General features: G+C 40.2%; 1 protein-coding gene across 1 annotated transcript in view; it reads left to right on the plus strand.

Moving 5' to 3' along the window:
- ATP10A (ATPase phospholipid transporting 10A (putative)) overlaps positions 1-21,721 on the plus strand; it is a 106,247-nt gene extending 84,526 nt beyond the window's left edge. The window contains exons 11-21 of the mRNA XM_015851029.2: positions 3,333-3,436; positions 3,639-3,765; positions 5,824-6,008; positions 7,345-7,666; positions 9,208-9,284; positions 12,074-12,199; positions 16,423-16,623; positions 18,802-18,882; positions 18,965-19,069; positions 19,395-19,582; positions 20,375-21,721. Coding sequence (XP_015706515.1) covers positions 3,333-3,436; positions 3,639-3,765; positions 5,824-6,008; positions 7,345-7,666; positions 9,208-9,284; positions 12,074-12,199; positions 16,423-16,623; positions 18,802-18,882; positions 18,965-19,069; positions 19,395-19,582; positions 20,375-21,080 — 2,222 coding nt within the window. The 3' untranslated portion in view covers positions 21,081-21,721. The remainder of the gene's footprint in view (positions 1-3,332; positions 3,437-3,638; positions 3,766-5,823; positions 6,009-7,344; positions 7,667-9,207; positions 9,285-12,073; positions 12,200-16,422; positions 16,624-18,801; positions 18,883-18,964; positions 19,070-19,394; positions 19,583-20,374) is intronic.
- Positions 21,722-22,515: the final 794 nt, after the last annotated feature.

Below are 22,515 nucleotides of genomic sequence, written 5' to 3' on the forward strand. Positions count from 1 at the left end.
TTAGGCCCAATTGAATGATGAGTTTTAGTATATTTTGCTTTCACAAGCAGTGTAAAGTGCAGGCACTAGAACTTCTTAAGCAGTTTCCTTTATTTTCTAGCCCTCTCACCCACTGCCGGCTTCAGTAATTCTGAGTTTCAGCAGATCTGCCTAAAAAATGTTTGACATGTCTCTTGAACATTTTCACTCACAGAATTGAATTCATGGTCCCTGTCTGTAATTTCCTAGCATCAGGGCACATGTTGTCATTTCCTGAGGGAGCTGCCTCCTTGTCACCTCACTGCGTGGTATTCCTCACATAGAGGGATTTCCCAAGGGTTTATATTGTGAAAGTTATATATATTTATTATAGATAGATAGGTAGATAGATAGATAGATAGATAGATAGATAGATAGATAGATAGATAGATAGATAGATAGATAGATAGACAGACAGACAGACAGATAGATAGACTGATGAGTCTTAGTGCCTCAGGGACAGGTAAATTGTACACAAGTCAAGTGTATGTTTTGAGGCTTTGTGATGCTTGTGTTCTCAGACTGAAAGACCAAGGCAATGCTGTGTCCATAGTCTCCATGCAGAACTGGGTCCTATGAAACAGAAAGCTTCTGTTTCTCTGAGGAAAAGTCTTTTAAAAATGCCACAATGAAAAGCCCAAAAATAGATGCAAAACTACTATGTTTTAGCTTCAGTTATATCTAAAGCAAACAAACAAACAGAAAACATCGTGAGCTTCAAAACTTGAAAGTTTCTGAATTCCCTCTATTCCTTCTGCCTGTATATCTAGACTCTGAACACTGACGTTTTCTGACAGCACCCAGATATTTTCAAAAGCCTTGAAATGATTCCCAAGGGTGTATTGTTTTTACTTTATCTTAGCAGTCACTGTGTTCATAAATAAGAAAGTTACTGTTTGAGTCAATAACTCGCTCGCACAGGAACTGTGAACATAAGTCACTGAGAAAACAATGACTGAGCTGGCTTTCTACAGCTGGTGATTATGGAAGGAAATGAAGCAAGCAAAACGCCACTAGCTCTCTATCATTCTTCTGTAGAAGACTTATTTTCTGGTTTTCTCTTCCACAGTTAATGTGGTCATGCTGCTAAACATGGATTTTGTTTGCAAGAGAGTCCTTCCCCTCTTTTAACTTTTGATCTCAAAGTGAATCTCCGGCTGAGACTGATAAGGGACATGGAGAGCCGGAGGGAGTTTTAGCTCTCTTTGGTGTGCTGGCAGAGGAAGGAAATGCAGTTCGTTATACTAGAAGTGAAAATTCACATGGAAACCAGTGTGCACATTTCTTCTTGTAGGGAATTACTGTCTTTGCTCATTGAAGGTGGTAAAAGTGTTTGGCATTATGATCATTGTATTAGTGCCTGCAGTATTCTGACAGATATGAAGAGGTTAATACCACTGAACCTTAAAGTGATAGAAATGTCATTTGCTACTCAAGTTTGCACATCAAAATAAGAAAGGGACTGAAAAAGCCACTCCTACAAGACAATTGCATGTGAGCTATGCGAGAAATACTTTTTTTTTTTTTCTCAGTAGAAAAGTGATACATCACTGGAATTTAGGATTGCTGTTTGCTTATTTTGTTCTTTAAAAGAAGAAAAAAAAAGGCTGAAAAAGTGCTATACAGAGTACAGCATGCACAACCAGAATATTGAGATTCCAAACACCCAACACCTTCCTTCCAACAGTATCAGTACTTCTAAATGTTTATACCAAACCCTCCAAATACCCAATTAGATACTGTGCTGCTGTATATATGTGTATAGATAGACAGGCATGTGAGTACATATTCACACAAAGCAAGATAAAATGGAGTATGAATGCATGCTGGGAATATGCTGAAAAGTATTTGGTTTGGATGTTCCTGACATCTCATTTAGATACAAGCATCAGTAGCTTATGGTAATGGCATAAAAAAATGGGTTATATCACTGTCACTGTCACCACTGCTGACACACGCCACCACTCATTGTGTTCACATCCACTACTTGGTGTCCATAAACATTCAAGTAAGTGTTGATGAATGTCAGTGGGTGCCATTCTTTGCGCATGGAGGAATTTCTTGACACGCCTTTACCTCATCCACACTTCCATGTTCGACACTATTCTATCAGACCACCCCTCTGCTGCCGTTTCTTGCACAGCAACAGCATGTAATGGGTTGTTGGCAGAAAGGTTCAACCTCTACTGCTGTACCACCAACATCCGCCTCGCGTGTCATGGGCCAACAACATAAGTCAATATAATAAAATAGGAGGCACTACCTCTGCAGCCGCCTTCGTAAAACATACAATATCATTAACATATGAGTAAGAAAACATTTCATTTTTTAATGTTTTTCTTAAAACAATTTTAAAATGGAGGAATAAAACCACAAGTCTAGTTGGATGTGATGTCAGAGGGAAGTTCTTTACTATGAGAGTGGTGAGGTGCTGGCACAGGCTGCCCAGAGAGGCTGTGGATGCTCCATCCCTGGAGGTGTTCAAGGCCAGGTTGGATGGGGCCCTGATCAGCCTGGTGTAGTGTTAAATGTGGAGGTAAAATGTTTGGTTGTTGCTGAGCAATGGATTCGTGCCCTTGGCCTCTCTACAGAGCAGAGCCACTGCCATGATGGCACAGGGCAGGGCGCAGGCCCTGTGCTGGGCCACAAGTTAGACATGCCTGGTTTAAGGGAAGAGTAAACCAAGTGGAAGTTGTGCATTCAAGGTAGAAGCTAATTATGAGGTTTGCGTAAGCATAGATGTGTTCTGAGTGAATCAGAGTCACATCCATAACTTCTTGCCACTCAGGCCACAAAGTAGTGTCTGTACAGTAGTAACAGTAGTGCCTTCATACACTTAGATATAAAAAACAGAGCAGTGTTTCCGGTTGTCCTGAGATACTAACCCATGAGAAAAACTAAGCGTAGTTTTTCTGCACATGATGAGATGTACAGAAGGATTTGCAAATAGACTATTTAATCATACTTCCCTTTCTGGCATTCTTGTTTGTTGTTAAGATTATCGTGATTTCTCAAAGCCTTCGGGCCAAACAAATATTTGAGTAAAAAAAAAGAAGGTCTGTCTAACATGCGTTTGGGGTGACATTTGAAGAAGGAAGAAAGAGAAGATGGGACTGTGAGATAGGGTGTGTTGGTTTTTTTTTTCCTAAATGGAATGTTTTACTTGAAAGTTTCCCAGGAGATATCAACAGCTCTTTAAAAGTATCAGTTTTAAAGTGATGGTATGTAAGTACTACAGACACATTTTTCTCTTCTGAGGTTGTTCAGCTGCTGTTATTTTTCAGGCACTAATTTCTTTTTTTACTGATATCTAGGTGACCCTCGGGGCAAGCATCAAAAGAAAATCCAAACCAAAACCCAGAATTACCTTAATCTGTATGCTGTAGATGGGCTGAGAACCCTGTGTATTGCAAAACGAGTAAGTGTCAGAGCAAGCTCTTAATTTTCTTTTAAGAAGAGTCTTGACAAAGATAACTGAAGGCTTTCTTAACTTACTGTTCTTGATTTTTATTTTTTTTTTTATTTTTTTGGTTGGGTTGTTTTTTTTGTTCATTTTATTCAATAAAGTATGAATGCCTCTGCATCACTTTGACTGTGCCCTCACATGCTCTCTTGAACAGGTTCTGAGCAAAGAGGAGTATGCTTGTTGGTTAAAAAGTCATCTGGAAGCAGAATCTTCTATTGAGAATCGTGAAGAACTTCTGTTTCAGTCAGCACTGCAGATAGAGAAGAATTTGCATCTGCTAGGTAATGAAATGAGAGCTGGGCATAAAATTTAAAAGTGCTGAAAATTCTGAAGGCTTGGCTATGAAATCCCTTCTTTTCTTTAAATGTTTTCTGACAGTACAGAAATTAACTTCTTTTGGACTTTGTCATAATTGTCATGTGTGGCACCACAAAGCAGTGCGATTATAATTAACATAATGGGCATACCCTTTCTATCCTTGCTCCTGCAATCATTTTATCATTAGTGAAATGGCTGGAGTAAAACAAGAGATGTGTTTGACACAATGTCATAAATGAGAATTGCTGCTCTAAGTAGGAAAAGGACTTGGCCAACTCTGGCTGCAGAATTTCAGTAGCTTGGAGCCTCTTTACTATGCCAGGGAGTTCCACAATTCCAAGCGTACCAGAGTTGCTCATAAAGCAGAGCTCATAAACTGCATTTGTGAGAGGTATCAACCCATATACGTCAGGTTCAACACCTAGAGCCCATGTGCACTGTGGAAGGGGACTGCAGTACTTAATAATGATGTAGTTAAAATCAGTGTATGTAAAATATATTCCAAGGGCAAAGTCATGCTGTTTCTCTGCTTAGTTAAGAGCACTTGTGCTTCTGAAATACATATGTATCCACTATTATTCCAAGCATCCAACTTCTTTCCCTGGCAGGGGAACTGGGACAGCCATTGCAGTGATGGAGGTAACAGCCTTCACTGTTTGCCAAATTGTCTGTCTCTGGGAGATGAGATCCACCTCACCCAGTTTTTGTTGTGTCTACTGTAGATCTCTAGGGCTCCTTATATAACCAGTGGAGAGAGAAAAACGACAGAAAGTGCAGCTCATTTGATCTGTCTTAGATACCTCCTTTAGGATTAGATGAATCATGCCTTTAAAGTGGCTGTTTTTCTCCTCTGACTTAAAGGGGAGCTTGAGGTGACTGATTCTGACCACATTAATCAGGAAGATCCCACCATGGTTGTCCCTGTTGGCTCTGTCTGCACTCTGGAAAACAAAAAAGGGAAATTGAATTGTACGATAAATCTAGGAATTAAAAAAAAAAAAAAGATTCTGGAACGGGAATGTCTTTTCCTTTGTGCACTTTGTGCCTTTATAATTCAAAAGTTTTCATGACATTGCATTTCACCTACAACTAGTGCTCAGACTGCAGCTGGGCTTCTATGGCTATATTATTATAGCGGCAATAAAGAGATGGCAGAAGTTTGCTTTGCTTTTCCTGTTGCTTCAGGTAATTTGTGTATTTGTTATCTTTGGGTTGTCTGATTGTCAGGGCTTACACGTTCTCACACTGAAGCCTCTCTAAAACTCAGTGCTGACACTGAACTTGGTCCTGATCTTCTTTTACTACAGTCTGAAAATCTTGTCTCCTATTAATTTGTGAAAGCATAGGAAAAATTCTCAGTTTGTTATAAACAAGTAGGAAGATTCACTGGGGGTATGAAAAAGCCTTGTTTTCCTTCTACATTATGGATTATAGATTTATGATTTATTCTCTACTAAATCTCATCGGGCAACTAGTGTCTGTCTACAAGAGCAAAGGGCGGCCACAAGACAGTAAGTAGTTCATGTCTAAAGCCTAATGTGTGGTTACCAAGCTGCAGTTCTTCCGTCATTCCCCTCTGAAAGGGAGAAATCTGTAATGACCAATCCTCTTCTAGCTGAGAAAAGGTAGTCAAGACTCTTTGGAGCTAAATCTCCATATATATATCTTATATATCTTATAAGACAACATTCAGAAGAAAGGGTGAAGATACAGAGCAGTGAAACAATAAGGAAAGGTACATCAAGTTTGTGAACCGCTGAGAGAGGCATCAGGTTGCTTTTGAAGTTTAGAACTCTGGATTTGTTGCTGACTGTTGATGCAGGTGTTTACACCAGCTGTTTTCTACTCCTCTCTCTAGATACCTCCAAAAAGCTGCCCGAATATTGCATACATTGTTAGTTTCATTTAGCTGTTCCCCAGTGAAAGTGGCTGTAATTTTTGGAAAAATCCAAGCTTACAGTTTGAAGTGAACCCTAAGTGTTTATTAAATGTGGAATAATTTACTTTTTCCATGTGCTTAGGTGCCACTGGTATTGAAGACCGTTTACAGGAAGGTGTTCCAGAAACCATTGCAAGCTTGCGCAAAGCTGGGTTGCAGATTTGGGTTCTTACTGGAGACAAGCAAGAAACTGCTGTTAATATTGCATATGCCTGCAAGCTACTAGATCACGATGAGGAAATCATCACTTTGAATGCTGAATCACCAGTAAGCAGATCCAATACTATACTGAAGTCTACTTGTGAAGTAGCTTTACTTTGTTTTCAAGTTGTACAATTAAGAGTTTGATGGCTTCTTTTTCCTTTCCCTCTTTTCTTTTTTTTTTTTTTTTCTCATTTTCCTGCTTCAACCGTAATTTTCAGGTAGGACAAATCTTTGAATACTTTTCAGTGAATTCTGTTTTTGAGTTGTAATGTCGTGTGTCATAAACTTACTGAAGACATTTAACTGTGTGTGTTGGGATCCACCAACATGCCATAACAACATAAATGCCTGCCTTTGGTATGCTTTCTGAAAACACCCCTCATTTTGCACATTGGCACTAAAAACCTGTTATTGAACATTTGCTTAGGAGGAAAACAATTGAATTGAAAATGTGTGCTTCACACTGAAATGTAGTATCTAGAGAACTCATTCATGTTTTCTCAGATGGCTTTTTCTCTGGAAATAGAAGCAATACTTAAATTTCAGTGCTAGCACTCAAAAGCCAGAAAACCACATCTACAATAATGACTTGCTTCCTAACAGACCTTTTCTAATTCTTCTGAATTGCTGATCTTTCCTGTGCTCAACTTGTCGCAAGCAGACAGTCACAGAGTGTTTACTGATATGGTTTAACATGCAAGGAACCAGACCGGTAGTGCTGTAGTCCTTTATTGGGGTGATAAAATTGGACTTCAGATCAGCAGAGGAGAGGTAGGTCAGCAGCATCCAGCTCCAGATCTTTTTGAAAAGGAAGAAAAGATAACAGCATTTTCCCTCCTTGAGTGTATCAACTGAACTGGTAAACTGCCTTTCAGTGATCTTTTGGTTTTTGTCATTCTTTGCTGTACAACCAGTAGCATTTTATTTTAACAGTTCATATATTCTCAGTAATGTCTTTTAGTTGAGTATGCCTAGGACAGGGAATTCAGCTTCAATAACCTGTAATTGCCCTTTAATAATGCATAACTACTTGAGAAGTGTTGTAGGCGTATACATGGTGCTGATCACCATGCTTAACTTGGTACTGATACTGATCATTATATCATTCTCTAACACTGTTATTCTGAGAAGGAGCTAAAAGAAATTAGTTTAGTATACAATACTGCATGTTAAAGAGGAATTAGATTTTAAGTCTTTCATGTCTTTGTTGTTGTCATGTCTTCCATTAAAAAAAAAGTCTTTAGGGTGGATAGAGAATATTAGAAATCAAAATTTCTATGGTGCATCAAATATAACACATTCTCCATATTCATTATGCCTAAATATTCAGAGAAATACATACACATTTTTGAATACATGTTCTTTTCTCTCAAACATATTTATTTTGAATTTTTTTCAGGAGACATGTGCTGTCTTGCTGGAGCAGTGTCTGCAATGCGTAGAGTCTAAATTTTCAAACAACACAATAGACGAAGCTACTGGAAACATGACTGTTGGGTTCACCCCTCTCTATCCACCCTCTTCCCCTGTGCTTTCCAGCTTGGGCCTGGTGATTGATGGAAGGACTCTAGCTTATGCCTTGGAACCTACATTAGAAGATAAATTTCTTGCCCTAGCCAAGCGGTGCCGTTCAGTTCTGTGTTGTCGCTCTACTCCACTCCAAAAGAGCATGGTAGTGAAGCTAGTCAGAGACAAACTCAAAGCAATGACCTTGGCAATAGGTAAATATCTCATTTTAAACTAGCCCGCTTTGATGCTCACTGAGAATCTTGACTTTTTGACTTGCAGTGGAATCCTTCCAGCTGCCATACAATTCACATACCTTCTAGATGTGTCTGAAAAGGTTTCAGACAACTTTAACACAACTTTAATTTATTCAAAGCTAGTACAGAACTCTTGGAATAGCATCTAGGATTTCATCCTACAGAAGTTAGCTGCTGGTGATAGCTCAGTACGCTTTGAGGTTTTGGCATGTCCAAACACTGCTGTGAAGAATTGAGTTAGCTGATATTGTGCAGAGCACCATTTTGCAATCAAGTGTATTACACAGAACGAAAGCATGCTCATTGTTGTTTCACTTAGCCATGATTAAGCTCAAGGGTCTGCATTTTTCATCACAAGTAAGCAGTACAGCATAGGGCATGAATTGGCCATGCATATAGAGAATGAATTTATGACTGGCCTCGTGCCCGTTGTTACACTTCTTCACAGTCAATTGGCAAAGGGCAGATTTTGTCATGCATCCTAGTTTAAATCTGGCAGCTTCTTTCCCGTTTTCATGATTTTTACGTAAGAAAAATCAACCAGCTTTTCTTTCCCTATCGAGTTTAGGCTCAGGTTGCACTAGAAGATACAATTGTAACATATATAATCACAAAACACCTTATATTTCATCCACCTATCTTAGTTACTCATCACATAAACAAGTGGGTTGAGCCTACCTGTGAGAAATCCTAAGTACATAACTGCCAGACACCTGTGACATCCACAGAACCAAATGTGTGCTGTGGAATCCTCATGCCCTTGCATTTATCACATGTAGTCCTTTCTCATGCTTATTTTATGTCTTTGTCTGACTGACCGTGGGCATCATCATTTCCACGTATTGTCAAAAACATCTAACAGGTTAACATGAATTATCCAGAAATATTAAAAACAATAGTGAAGAATGAGTAGCTTGTGTTTTCAGTCTTTCTAAGCAACATGAACCTGTGCGTTGAATTCAAGCTCTTGCTCTGGTTTAAAAAATGAGTTGTTCCATCTTCCCTTTTACAGAAACAGAGGCATCACTTTTGTCATCTTGTAGCGTGATTAGAAAAAGAGCAAGACATGGTGATTCTGTAACCCATGCAGATAAATCTGCCTGCAGTGCTATGTTAATGATGTCAGACTAGGCAACCCATGTCAAGAATTCATCCACACTTTTAGTATTGTTATGTTTTTTGCTAGATGGGCATCTTCACTGCATGTTTCATTCTTAATCATACCTTACTGTTATGAGGAAGCAGGAGCTCTAAGAAGCTCATTCTTGGAGCGTTTTCATATTTGTTCAGTTCAGGGCTGATATTTTAGGTTTTACTGAAAAGAATGTCTCAGCAGCTTTGCCAGGCTTTGAACCTTAGGTTCCAAAGCTGGCTTTTTTATTTTAATCCCACATCTCCCTTCCTGTACTCAGCCAACACATACTAATAACTAGTTTTCATTTGCTTTGCTGTTTCCTGGTCTACTTGTGAGAAACAAAACTGTATCTTCTCATCTTCAGGTGATGGTGCCAATGATGTCAGTATGATCCAAGTAGCTGATGTTGGCGTGGGAATCTCGGGCCAAGAAGGCATGCAGGTAATGTGGCACATTTGCTGAAAAACATGTACAAAGATTGAAATAGGCCCTTTCCATATGCTAGCTTGACAAAGCTGCCTTTGGATAGCCAGCACAAATAAAGAAGCTAGTCATGCTGAGGGCCAGTTGTGCTTCATAGGGATGCTTTCAACTTCAGTTTGAGCTTGTATTTGTTCTCAGATCTGTGCTCAGCTTGCACGTTAACTTCTCAGAAAGTTCAATTTAACAGATCCCTCAAAGCAATGTAATTTAAGAAATCATTTAATAAATATTGGTTTCAATGCGGAAATTAAGATCAGCAATGTATTAGTTAGACATGAAATAAGAATCACCTTATTCTGCCATGATGGTCGCTTGCACTGTTTGGTTATACTCGCCCTGTGGAATAGCTGCACAATCCCATCCAGCTGAAGCAGTTTGTTTGCATAGTGTAGTGGTATCTTTTAGCCATGAAGTTTAGTCGAAGTCATCTCCAGTGCAAGTGGATGTCCATCAGTGCTATTCAAAAAGAGAGATTTCAGGCTTCAGATTTCTTAAAAAATGCTTCTCCAGAGTTGGCAGCAGCTGTAACTTAGACAAGAAGAAGCTACCGCAAAAATATTCTGATACTTATTGTGCATTTGGCATCTTAGCTGTAGGTGCTCTTAATCTGACTGTGGTGGATGGAGAGGGCAGGAGAATAGGAAGCCTTGAACTAAGCTAATACCAAGTATACTCATTGCTACATAACAAAGCCCCAAGAGCTTTGCATAGCTTTTGCACCTTCACTTGGCAGGCAGTTCAGGAAACCAATAGGAGAATGTGGAGTTTCCTCAAAGCCCACCAATTCAAAAAGGGTCTGCCCAGGTTCTTTGAGTCTTATCAGCTTATCAGCTCTTAGAATCTTTGTATTAATTCAGATCCATTTTTTTCCTAATGCAGACAAACATGGTGTGCATGTTTAAACTCCTCTCGCCATCATGCTACTTTCAGCTGAGCGCTGACAATAAGAAGTCCTCAAATGCCCCTGTTTCCCTTTTTTTTTTTCTTTGTGGTATATTTAAGTCTGAAAGTTATTTGCTCATTAACCCATTAAACTGTGTTGTTCTAAATGAAAGGTCAGTAGAGTGGAAATTATTAGTAGGTCCCTTCCTTTGCTCCAAGGTCCAAAGAACCTCGGAGGCCTTTTTACTATAAACAGCTGTCAGAATCTTGCGCATGCAGATACTCAAAAGGCTCGGAGGATTTGGATGTCTGAAACAGCAACATACTCTGATTTCTTTCCAAATTCTATGGAAGTGTGTGGAGCATGAATCATTTTTTCCTTTGAAAAAGATGGAAGAAAAAATTAAAAAGTGAAAATCAAGGCTATATTTTGCAGAGAAATAAACATGCAGATGCAATTGGATAACACTGTCTTCCCATGTTCCTCATTCTAATCAGAATGGAATTCAAAAAAATAAAGCATTTCTCACAGCGTGTTGTGAAGTTATATCCTAGAAACAGAGCTGCAAAGAAGCTAACCATTTTGCTTGAATACTGGGACAGGCTGAGATTGGGCAGAGGATGGGGAAGCAGATGTGGCATAGCTCTGTTCTCAAATCATGAAGAGCAACATATCTGCAGGACAAACCTGACTGATGTGTGCGGTAAGGGTGTGACAACTGTATCTCAGTACCTGAGAAATGCTAGGATGGATGGGTCCGCGTTTAAAAAATGTCCCAGTGCTTATATAAATCTGTGGCTTAAATTACATTGCATTCCACACTGTTTCGGAGTTTATTTGAATAGCTTCTAAAAGCGCATTTATTTGGGAAAAATGATTCCTTCTGATGGTTTGCCAAGAAAAGGAAGAGGGAAGAATTAAAAGGAAAGATGTCTCATTCGAAAACATGGCCAAAATACCCTAGAGAGTATGGGGAAGACTTGGTCCTATGGAGACTTTCACCTTTCGTCGTGCTTTTGCTGAACTCTGAAAAGATAGCTGATATCAGAATTAAAAATAACATGAAATGTAAGGTAGTATTACATTAAACCTTAATGTGATCCCAGGATATGGAAGATCATGAAATGTCTGTGATAACCATCACTTATAGGATGGTGTCATCTGGATGCACAGTGCCTTGAATTTTAGTCATTCAGAAGTAGAGAGAAAGTGCATCCACTTGACTCATGTTGTCAATTTGATTTGGCAGTCTGCACAACCCCAGGGGAGTCTCATCTAACGTGATTATTCATAGTTTTAGCACACGATTTAAAAAATTCCTCAAAATACGGATGTCTCAGGGTTGCTGAGTAAACTTTGTAAGCCAGGATTGCAAATGTTCTTTGAAACCAGTGTTTTTATTGTTTTGTCTTTTAAAGTCCAGTAATTGCGATGCAAGCTCTTGATTGTGCTTTTCTGTCTCATTCACTGGCAGTTCATTTTGCCCTGGAAGTAACCCTTTGGTTTTACAGAAAAAGACATTACAGCTGCCAAGATGCTCACACATGTATTACCCTGAGCACTCAGGCTCATGGAACTACTTGCCAGCCATTCTCCCACCTCTTTCTTTCCATCTGCTTGTCACAACCTGGAGTGTAGACCATCATCTCTGCTGGGCAAGGACCAGGTCTTTTGGCATGTTCTGCAAAGCCACTGGGTTTTCTTACGTGAATTCCAAGGCAGCATTTCCCATGCACTATAATGAATTTGATTCCTCATCACTACAACTTCCAGTGACTTTATAAGCTGAGAAGATGACTAGATTCACTGTTGGGGTTGAAAGTGACACCTTACAATAATGTTTTCAACTTTTCTCTCATTACAGGCGGTGATGGCAAGCGACTTTGCAATCCCAAGGTTCCGCCATTTGGAGAAGCTCTTGCTTGTTCATGGTCACTGGTGTTATTCCCGACTTGCCAACATGGTGCTGTATTTCTTCTACAAAAATGCAGTAAGTGTTTAACTTGGCAGCTTTGTAGCAACATATGTTTCCAGGGTTTATTCTGTGCTAAGTGAGCATTAGGTCAGCCTTCAAACAGCTTATAAATAAGCTGCAAAAAAACTTGCAGAGTTGAAAGACAGCTGGCTGCCATTTGCAAAAATACAGGACTCACTCCATAACAGCTACAGTGTGCTGCTGAATGTGCAAATTAGGTAACAGAAATAACAAGCACTACTTAAGAAAAGTTTCATTTATAGAGCAGTTTCACAGAATTTAGCTGGCTAGACACGAGAGTCTTTAATGCCAAGGTCATCCGGCATTGGTCCGAAGTAGCAGTTGGGTGTGTTGTCTCTTCCTGACTCCATCTTGTAATTGCTTATGAATCATTGTACAATTTCCCTGGCGACTTGGGATAATTCGAGATCTCCGTATGTCTCAGATGCCAAGATCTGAAAGATTTTTCATTGATCCCAGCTAACTGAAAGAATTCATTAGAAAGGAAGCACACCATGGTGAAGAACAAACTAAGGGTCTGTGTTTCCTCCCTGGTGTATGAAACAAGAGTTAGTCCAGTCCTGGGCACTGAGCCATAGCAGCTCGACTGCCTGGCTCTAACAAAGTGCCTTTGCGCCTTTGCATTGATCTCAGAGTACAGAGGTGATTGATTGGAAACTGCCTAACGAGACAAGCAAGAATTCCATCAGCTGTGTGGGAGTGGCTGGCTGGCACATAGATCTCCTCGCTTTCAACACCTACAAATCACCCTAGGAGCCAGGGATATAAAGAAGTGGGAAAAAGAAGAGAGCCAGAGCTCTCAGACCTCTGCTTACTCCAGAGGATAATGTGTGAACCGTGAGTGGGAGAATGGATTTCGACCTCACTATCCAAATGTTACTAAGAAGAAATGCAGCTCTCTGTTTCGTAAAAGTTGCTTTCCAAATTCCATCCAGTCTCAATTTTTCAATCCGTGGTAATTTTTTATGTAAATTCCTCTCGGTCTGGATAATCTCTGTCTGATCTCAAGCTGAAGATAGTTATCTTCTCAGGAAAAGACCATTATATGCTCAACATTTTAAATAGTCTTGGAATATATAGGAGAACTGAAGTATTAATAAACCAGCTTGGTGCTAACGTGAGCATGATAAAATGCTGCCTGTGGTCTGATCAGAAACTACATGCAAAAAAAAATCCAAAAACCCAGAAGGGGCTTGGAAAGTCTGAATTGCTGCCTGAGCCTGGAATAGCAAGTGGATTTAAATCATGTTGCAGTCAGTGGAGATCCACCTGTTGAAACACAACAGTGACATATATGCTGGTTTTCAAATGTGTGAGTACTACAGCTTGATCCTGGATGATGCTGAACATCTGTACTCCAACCCCAGCACTGAACGTTTCCAAGACACCCTTTGGCTTGACAACATCAAACCTCCCACTTCCAGGAAGTGTATTTCAGAGCAATCTCATATTAAAATTAGAAAAAAATTAAAAAATAAATAAATAAATATTATAAAAAAAGAAGTAATACATGTAAGACATTCCAGCAATCAGCAGCCAGAGATGTTGTTTATATATCTACATTTTTGTTCAGCCCTTGTAAAATCTTCCATTTCCTTTAGTGCAGCTCCCCACTATTACAAGCATTATTTCTTATGCCGTTTTTAGTAAGATATTTTCAAAAGCTGCTGCCTCAGGGTTAACATATAACTGAAGAATATCCCTTTGTGTTGGCTCTGCCTTGGCAGCCATCAGAGCTTTCTGAGCAGTTCTTGTTTCTGCTGTCTCTAAACTGTAGTGGGATATCCAGCATACAGACATGAATATGTCTGACACTGTGCCTGCCCTGAAGGGAAGATTATTCAAAAATGAAAGATAGGAGCACCTGATCTTTCTGCTAGGAGAAAAGTCTGGATGATTCTCAGCAGAGAGCAAGATAGCTACACTGCAAATGTTCTGCAAGGTTTCTCCTCACTCAAGTGTTATTTTTCCCATTTGCGTGTATTGTGAAACTTTCCATTTTCCCGTAGAACCTAACTCAAAGCTTAAATTCCAAGTTGCTGCAAAAGCCATTTGGAAACTCGGACGACTTATCCAAAAAGATGTTTGGCTTGGAAGAGAGAATAAAAATACAAATAAAATGTAAACTGAAACATAGCATGACTGGAAATAACCAAGCATGATACAAAGGGACTCTATATAAACAAACTTCTACTGTGCAAGCATGCACTGCTTGCTCTCCTTAATGCCTTACCTCTGCTAGAGAGCGTCAGACACTTTTTGATATGCATTGTATTCATTGAGGTCTTCCACCTGGGGCCAAATTCCTAAGAGACTCATGTGGGAGGAAAAAAAAAGAAAGAAAGAAACCTTTCTCATCAAAAATCTAACTCCATTTTTACATCAAAAACTCATTAAATTTAATTTGTTTTGACTGTTTTTCAGGTGGGTAATGTACACAGATGAGGAGATGCTGTGTTTTAAATCAAACAGTTGCTTAATCTGAAATAAAATTTGAGGGGGGAGAAATTAATTCACTGGTTACTGAAGTGCCACTTATTTGTACAGCTTTCTTTAACAGCACTGCTGACATCTATACTGGAAGTAGTATGAAAACTCTCATCTGAGTGTATTTTCATCAAACTCCCCATTTTTGTCAAAGCCAAACTGTTTCCAGGATGGGCATTTTAGCAAGGCTCTGGAGAGGATAATTTCTTAGGTGCAGGATGAGCTGGATTATGTTCATTTCAAGTGAGCAAGAGAAGAGTCTGTAAATCCATGTACTTATTGCAGTTCCATTTTGTGAAAAGACTCAGGAAGTTTCGTTGTCTTTTGGATGTGGAAAGGAAATAAATTTTAAAGTCTGTTCAGTTATGAATGAAATTGCCATGTTCCAGCCAGCTGATCACAACCTCTGTTAACCCAGTTAACAGAGGAAGGCATTTTTCCTGAAATATATGAAGCACTTCTAGAGGAGATCTTAAGAATACACTACTGCTTAACTTATAAAGATTGTGAGACATGCTGTTACTGATATACAAACTACTACAGTGTAGTATGCACATATTGCCTGAACACATATGTACTGTATATCTCTCTGTATACCCATCTATATGTATAGCAGGATTTAGCCTCCTGTTTTGAGTCAGTTTCCCTCTGCAGACATACTTATTATTCTCTTTACAGTGGTTTTCAGCGCCTGAGCAAACTGTGGCTATTTTTCTTCCACATCTGAATTTCAGATAGAATAAATAATTTTTCTCTAACTACCTGAAGATGAAGAAGGGTTAACGTACTCCAGCGAGTTGAAAGCTTTGGAGAACAGAATATAAAAAGAAGAGGAAATGAAGGGAGAGGTCATGTCATTTCCCTCCTTCATGGTTAAAATGAGGAGAACCCCTGAGGGACAGTGGAGGCCAAGGTTGCCTTCTCTGTAGTGTTAATCACTTTACAAAGAGTAATTAAAATTGGAATTTTAGGAGGACCAAGCCCTGCGCCTGTTTCTAGACTTCAAACCTCCCCTAGCAAGTGAGATCAGCACCTCTCTTGAGCCCTAAAATCCTTAGGATTTTTTGTGTTGCAGAGATTGTAGAAGTAGGTAGAAGCAAACTACAAGAACAGTCCCATTGGTGTCTGTGCAATCAGTTTCTTCTTTCAAACGAAGAGTAAAGAAGACAGAGGAGTCTTCATTGTGCTGCTCATTTGCTGAATTTCAAAGCACAAAGATCAGAACAGATAAAACCACTTTGTTAGACCCTTTTGTTTCATCTGTCTTGCTTCTGGAAGTCTCACGTCGGTCTTGGAAGAGCTCTGCATTTACCCTTTGAAGGCTAGCTGAGCCTTCTAAACCTGAAGAAGGTGTTATTATGGAAATGCTTATTCTTATGACAGCAAAGTAGGTGCTGTGGGATCAGTACTCAAATACCTAGAGGTCAGCTGCAGTTGGGAGAGCTTTTTATGGTTAACTAAATTGCATTTCTGAGTTTCACTTGAACTGAAAGTTGATTTTGTGTGAAGCCAGCCAGCACTCATAAGCACAAAGACTTCCAGATTTGTCAAAATGCAGCTTAGTTTAATGTCACGGGCATGAGGAACAGTGAGTTCAGGTCTAGGTTTCACCGGAAAACTCACACGTTTAGGGTAAATGGGTAGGGCCTTGCAGAACTGGAATGATTTCAGAATGGGATGATGATGCAGTCTCTCCTCTCATATTTACAGCGTTGCTGATTCTCTTTCAGATGTTCGTGGCCCTTCTTTTCTGGTACCAGTTCTACTGTGGGTTCTCTGGCTCATCGATGGTTGACCAGTGGTATCTCATCTTCTTTAATTTGCTTTTCTCCTCTCTTCCACAACTGATTACTGGTGTGCTGGATAAGGACGTGCCAGCTGAAGTGTTACTGTCTGTACCTCAGCTTTATAAAAGTGGACAGAATATGGAGGTAAAAGCTTCTGCTTTTTGTAATTATTTTTTTTTCCTAGATGACTTCAATTTCAACTGGAAAGCAGCCTGGCTCCCAGCGGGCACATGACTAATAAAAAGATCTGGAAAGTCATTGTTACTGTTGCTTGCTAATGCTCATATGAGTCAAAGTATTTAGGTGTCAAAAGTACATCTAAAACATCATCAACAACAAAGAAGACCAGCTATGTTTTGAAATACATATCAGATGGGAAGATGGGCACTTCAAATCAGCCTGAGCTGAACACCTCCCTCATGATCTGGACTCACAAATAGCTGCTGGAGTGAATTTTGTGTCGTATCTCAGCGTACCTAGTCACAGATTCAAGCCACAGCCCTTTAGGAGCAGACAAAAGACAAAGATGGCTTTAGGAGCAAGCGCAGAGGTTGATAGGCTCTGAGGGAAGTCATCAGCAGCAGACAACAGATTCGGAAAGCTTTCTTGAAAACACCTTGTCCCTGTCTACTTAAATTGCACAAAGAAGACAGTAGGAATTGCAGGAGAGATTGAAACCAAACCATTTCCAACAATTACAGCTACAGGGTGGGAAAATCTGCTTGGCAAAACTATCCACATCCAGTTGTTGCTTTCAAGGAAAAAGCCTTTCTTAAAAGTATTGACGCTGCTCTCTGAGGGAGGCAGTGACCATTTCGCCTCTCAGTGTCCTTGTTGACACACTGCTAGACACTGTTGGAAAGAGGAAAACAAATTAGTGCGACTTATTTTTAGTGCCTTAGTGCAAATTCGCTTTTTCACCCAGCACCTGTTTCCCATTTTTTACATTTCATTGAAACTGAATCACAGCATAAGCTTGTTGGGTAGTTGTGTCTGCCTGCCTTCAGCTGGCAAACTGGGGAGAGAAACCTCCAGCGCACAGTGCAATTATTTCCCATCAGTAAGCACAGAGACTATTCTAAGTTTGTTTGAAATCCGCTGAATGTTTTCTCCGAATACCTTAAAAAGACATCTAAAAACTTGCCAAAAGTCCTGCTTCAAGTAGGATCGCATTCAGAAAGGTACCTCCTGTGGAAATTTGGAATAATTGAGGTTGGAAAGATCACAGAATGGCCCAGGTTGGAAGGGACCTCAAGAATCATGAAGCTCAAACCCCCCTGCCTTGCAGGGCCACCAAACTTCCATGTATACTAGATCAGGCTGCCCATAGCCCCATCCAACCTGGCCTTGAGCACCTCCAGGGATGGGGCATCCACAACCTCCCTGGGCAGCCTGTTCCAGCACCTCACCACTCTCCTAGTAAAGAAGATAACTGGAAATCATCTTGTCTAGCCCCCTCCTCCACACTAGCCTAACTTCAATGCTCCGTGAGGTTGCTCAGAGCTTTATCTAGTCCAATCTTGAGTATTTCCAAGAATGGAAATTCCACAGTTGCACTGAGCAACCTATTCCAGGCCTTTTTCACATGTTACTACAGTAGGCAGAAGGACACCAACATTCTTTCTAAGCATCTTTCAGTTTTTGCTTTTAGGCTGCTGTGATATTCTTCCAAGGGAGGAAAATCTGAGATGGGCCTGGTGGCTAGAGACAGAGTCTGCATCCTCAAATAAATAAATACGTATTTTTCCATTTATAAGTTATTTTTCCTAATGCCTCAATGTTATTTATGATCATTCATACTACTGCAAAGTGGTAGATTAAGTATTGTTTTTAGCAAGCAATTTTGTATCTGTACACAGATAAATTATACAGATAAATATGTTTTGTATGTGTTTTTGTAACACAGCATACATTCCTACATGAATTTTCAATGAAGGTCATTGTTGTGACAGTGCATCTATGCATTTTCCTCTTTCTCTCTTGCAAATATATATTCCGTGTTTGGGTGCACATGCTGCACATGATTTAAAACCCATTTACTCACATGCCTTCACTTCAGAGACCTCCTGAAATAACTGGTGTAACTGCAGTGCATAAATTTGGGCACCTTCATAAATGACAAAAATGAAGGAGAAGATTCTCCTCCTAGAATGGAGTGACTTGCAGATAAACTCCATAATTCATCGCCAGTGGTACCCAGCTGATCACCAACGTGTTGGAGACAGTGGCACAAGCCAAAGGGTCCATTGGAATGTTCATTCAAGAATACCTAGCCCAGCAAATAGCATCTCTGATTTCCTTCTTTTCTTTTTTGTTCCACAGGAGTATCAACCACACATGTTTTGGATGAACATGATTGATGCTATGTATCAAAGCCTCGTTTGCTTCTTCATCCCTTATTTTGTAAGTGTTTGGTTTAAGACATTTAGGCATGTTGAGGAGAACTGGTAACAGCTGGGGCTAAATTCTGTCTCCTTCTTTACAGACTTACTATGATTCAGAGGTGGATATTTTCTCCTGGGGAACTCCCATCACCACAACAGCGCTTTTCACCATCATATTACATTTGGCTATTGAAACCAAAACTTGGGTAAGGTACCCACAGTATCTACAAAAATGGTCTCTGGCATTTCTTCCTTAGTATAATTTTACCAAAACACAAGATGTTCATTTCGCTCACTCGGCGCATTCTATTTTTATCAAGGGTTTTAAGCAAACATGAAAAAGGTTTTGAACTGTGACTTGTGCACAGCATTGTAGTGCTCTGTATCTAATACGAATCTTTGAAAATGCAAGGCTCTACATTCATTACCGTCCATGGATTTGGCTTAAGAAATTAACAACAGTTAACTCAGAATCATTTTCTCACAACAGAAAGAATCATTGCTCTTTTGTTGTTGCTTTTGTTGTTCTAGACTTTCCTCCATTGGTCATCTTGCATCTTCAGTATCCTTTTATTTTTCTTCGTGGCTCTGGTTTACAATGCTTCCTGCCCCGTATGCCATCCTCCTTCCAATCCCTACTGGACTATGGAAAGACTGATGGGAGACCCGATGTTCTACTTCACTTGCATTATATCACCAGTAGCTGCATTGCTGCCCAGGTATTGTATCTTTTCTCATATGTGAAAGCACTTCATGCATACGATTACGAGGGCAAGAAATACATCCTCTCTGTGTCTTATCAGCCATGAAAACATTTTTTAATGGGTCGTTATATCAAGTCAGGCTGTTGAACCTTTTCTGTGCTCCTGACCACAGGAAGAGACAGAAGCTCCTACCTCTGCACCACAGGAAGGGAATAATTGTGAACAGTTGGCTCCTGTAGACTGGTGTAGATTGAAGCTCCTGGCCATGCAGGGATTTTCTATCCTGTGAGGTGCTTCCATGATGCTTCCAGATTTAACCTGTCCTCATGCACAATACAGAAATTCTGATAGTATGTCATAGAATGGTTGAGGTTGGAAGGGACCCCAAGGATCATAAAGCTCCAACCCCCTGCTACAAGCAGGGCCGCCAACCTCCAGATCTGGTACTAGAGCAGACTGCACCCATGTTGTGGACTTACTTGCCTCCTTATGGATGTAAGAAGCCTTTCCTACCAACTGATCGACCCTTTGCCTTTGAGTCCACACTGGGAAAGATGAAAGACCATATGCCATCACAGAGTAGATCACTGGCTAAAAACACATTTTTATTACACCTCTTGTTATTAATCCACAAGTTAGCACAGCAGTCAGAACTTTTCACCAGTAATCTCTCTTGTGTCAAACATAAGAAGGGCACATAAATCTCTTATTTTCCTGTGTTTTACATTTTTTTATATATACTCTTGAAGATGACTTGAGTACCCCCTCTCTTTCAGTTCCTTTCATATGCATATTCTCTTCTTGCAGATTTCTGTACAGAACCCTTCAGGGAACGCTATTTCCAACGCAGCTTCAGCTTGGACGCCAGTTGAGTAAACTATCTCCAGAGATTCGCACCCAGCTTCTGACCAAGTTGAATGTCAAAAAAGGACCAATACATCAGAAACAATCCTTTGCAAACAGCTTCTCGCCAAACCTTGTCTCAAATGCCAGTGACAGTTTTAAGCCTTACAACCAAAACACGCCTTTGCCAGCATCTCCAACAGATGAGTCATTCTTCCAAGAGCGCACAAAGGCAGAATGTGCAACAGATCAGGTTGTGTCTGCCTCTCCCCAGCGTGCTCTGTATTATGAGGAAAGCAGTCTCCCCTCATCAGCACATAGCCAGGAAAGGTCTGTGGGATTTCATGAAGTTAATCACAGCTCTTCAGAGACAGAGTTGTCTCCCATGGGAGCAACTTTCCCATGGAGCTCGGCAGTCGACCAAACAGACTTCAGTTTGTTGAAGTGGATCACATCAACTCCACTGTTCAGTCGCTTTGGAACTGTTTTACAGGTGTCATCAAGTAGTTTACAAAATGAAACACAAGACGGTATGTGTGTGCTTGGCTCTTCCTTGCAGGAGGGCTTCAAAGACTTTAAAGAACAGAGCTCAAATATCTTCCAGGACAAAATGAAAGGGACCCCAGCTGACCATTGGAAAAGTGACAATTCCGAGTCCACCTTTTTATGACGTGGGCCTCAAGTATATTTATATATTTTCTATTTGCACACATTTATAGTGAGATTGCTCTATTTGTTTCCAAAAAAAAAAAAAAAAGAAAAAGAAAAAAAGAAACAGAAAATCAAAGGTACAGAGTGATTATTTAAGAATGTTTTAAATACAGTATATTGAAATAAGAGCTTTAAATATAAAGAGAAACACTTGAATGTTCCATTTATATGGTTTTTTATTTTTTCATCTCATTTTATAAGGAAATGCCGTCTCTTTATTTTTCAGATGCTTCTCTTTTATTCTGACACATACTGTAAAAGCAAAGGACCTTTCTGACATACCCAAAAGGATGAGATCCAGCACCAATCATTGATATCGTTATAGACCATTCAGTAATCAAAGATGCAAAACCATGATAACAGATAGGACTCTGCATCCTATCTGTTGTCTGCTTGCCAGGGGGTTTTGTCATAGGAGCAAAACATTTGGCAGGACTGTGGAATTATGACACACGTCTCTGTAAATGTTAACAGTATGCTACCACCGCATTCATAATACTGGTATTTTATAAGTGACACCATATTTTGATATTGCAGCCATAGCATTTTTATGTGTCATGATAAAACAATAAATAAATGACCATCCATATTGTAAAGTGACGTCTCAGTCTGGCGTTTAATACTAACTCGACGCTTCACTTGCAGTATCTGGCATTTGGCTGGTTTTGGCCTTGTATCTGGCTGTTCAACATCTGGTAGTTCCATTTGCGTTTGGAAATATTGGGTGGCAAAGAGGTGGTGCCTGGCACAGAGCTTAATGTGGAAGGATCTGTTGTGTTGGGGCTCTGCACTGGAGGGGCTGCTTTGGCTGCAGGAGTCAATCCTGCTTGCTAACAGGAAGGTTGGGAGGAAAGTTTTGTTCACATCTTTGCTGTTGGTTCTGTCAAGCCCTTGGTGATCAGACATAGCTAAGTGCCTGAGCCTTGTCTAAAGATAGATAGCTCCAGTATCAAAAGCAGGGAGCTGCACTGCTTTTGAGACTGTGCCTGAGCAGACTTCATGTGTCACAAGCACTGTTGGTGTATAGGCATGTGGCTGCATTGCGTCAACCTGTCAGACCCCAGAGCATTTACCCTTGGGGGGCTGTTGGGCTGTCTCATACACTGTCACACGTTCATTATAAGCTCCCTGCCACGCTTCCTTCAGCACAGGTTTTCAGGCTGTCTTTGCCTTGTTTACCATCGGTTGTTCCAGGTCAGAGCTTGTTCCCTTCATGTTGTGTTTCTTGGCAGAACAGTTCCATGTCCCACAGGAGCTACTCAGCCAGTTAAGTCACAGTGTCTATCATGTGTCATGTTGTAATCTGCTTGGGATCTTTTAAGACTTACACAGTGAGTGGCCTCTTCCCCAAAGACAGAATTGATAATAAGAGAGTGGGAAGTGCCCCTTGAAAG

Source organism: Coturnix japonica, chromosome 1 (genome assembly GCF_001577835.2).
Source record: "Coturnix japonica isolate 7356 chromosome 1, Coturnix japonica 2.1, whole genome shotgun sequence".
NCBI classification, from domain to species: domain Eukaryota; kingdom Metazoa; phylum Chordata; class Aves; order Galliformes; family Phasianidae; genus Coturnix; species Coturnix japonica.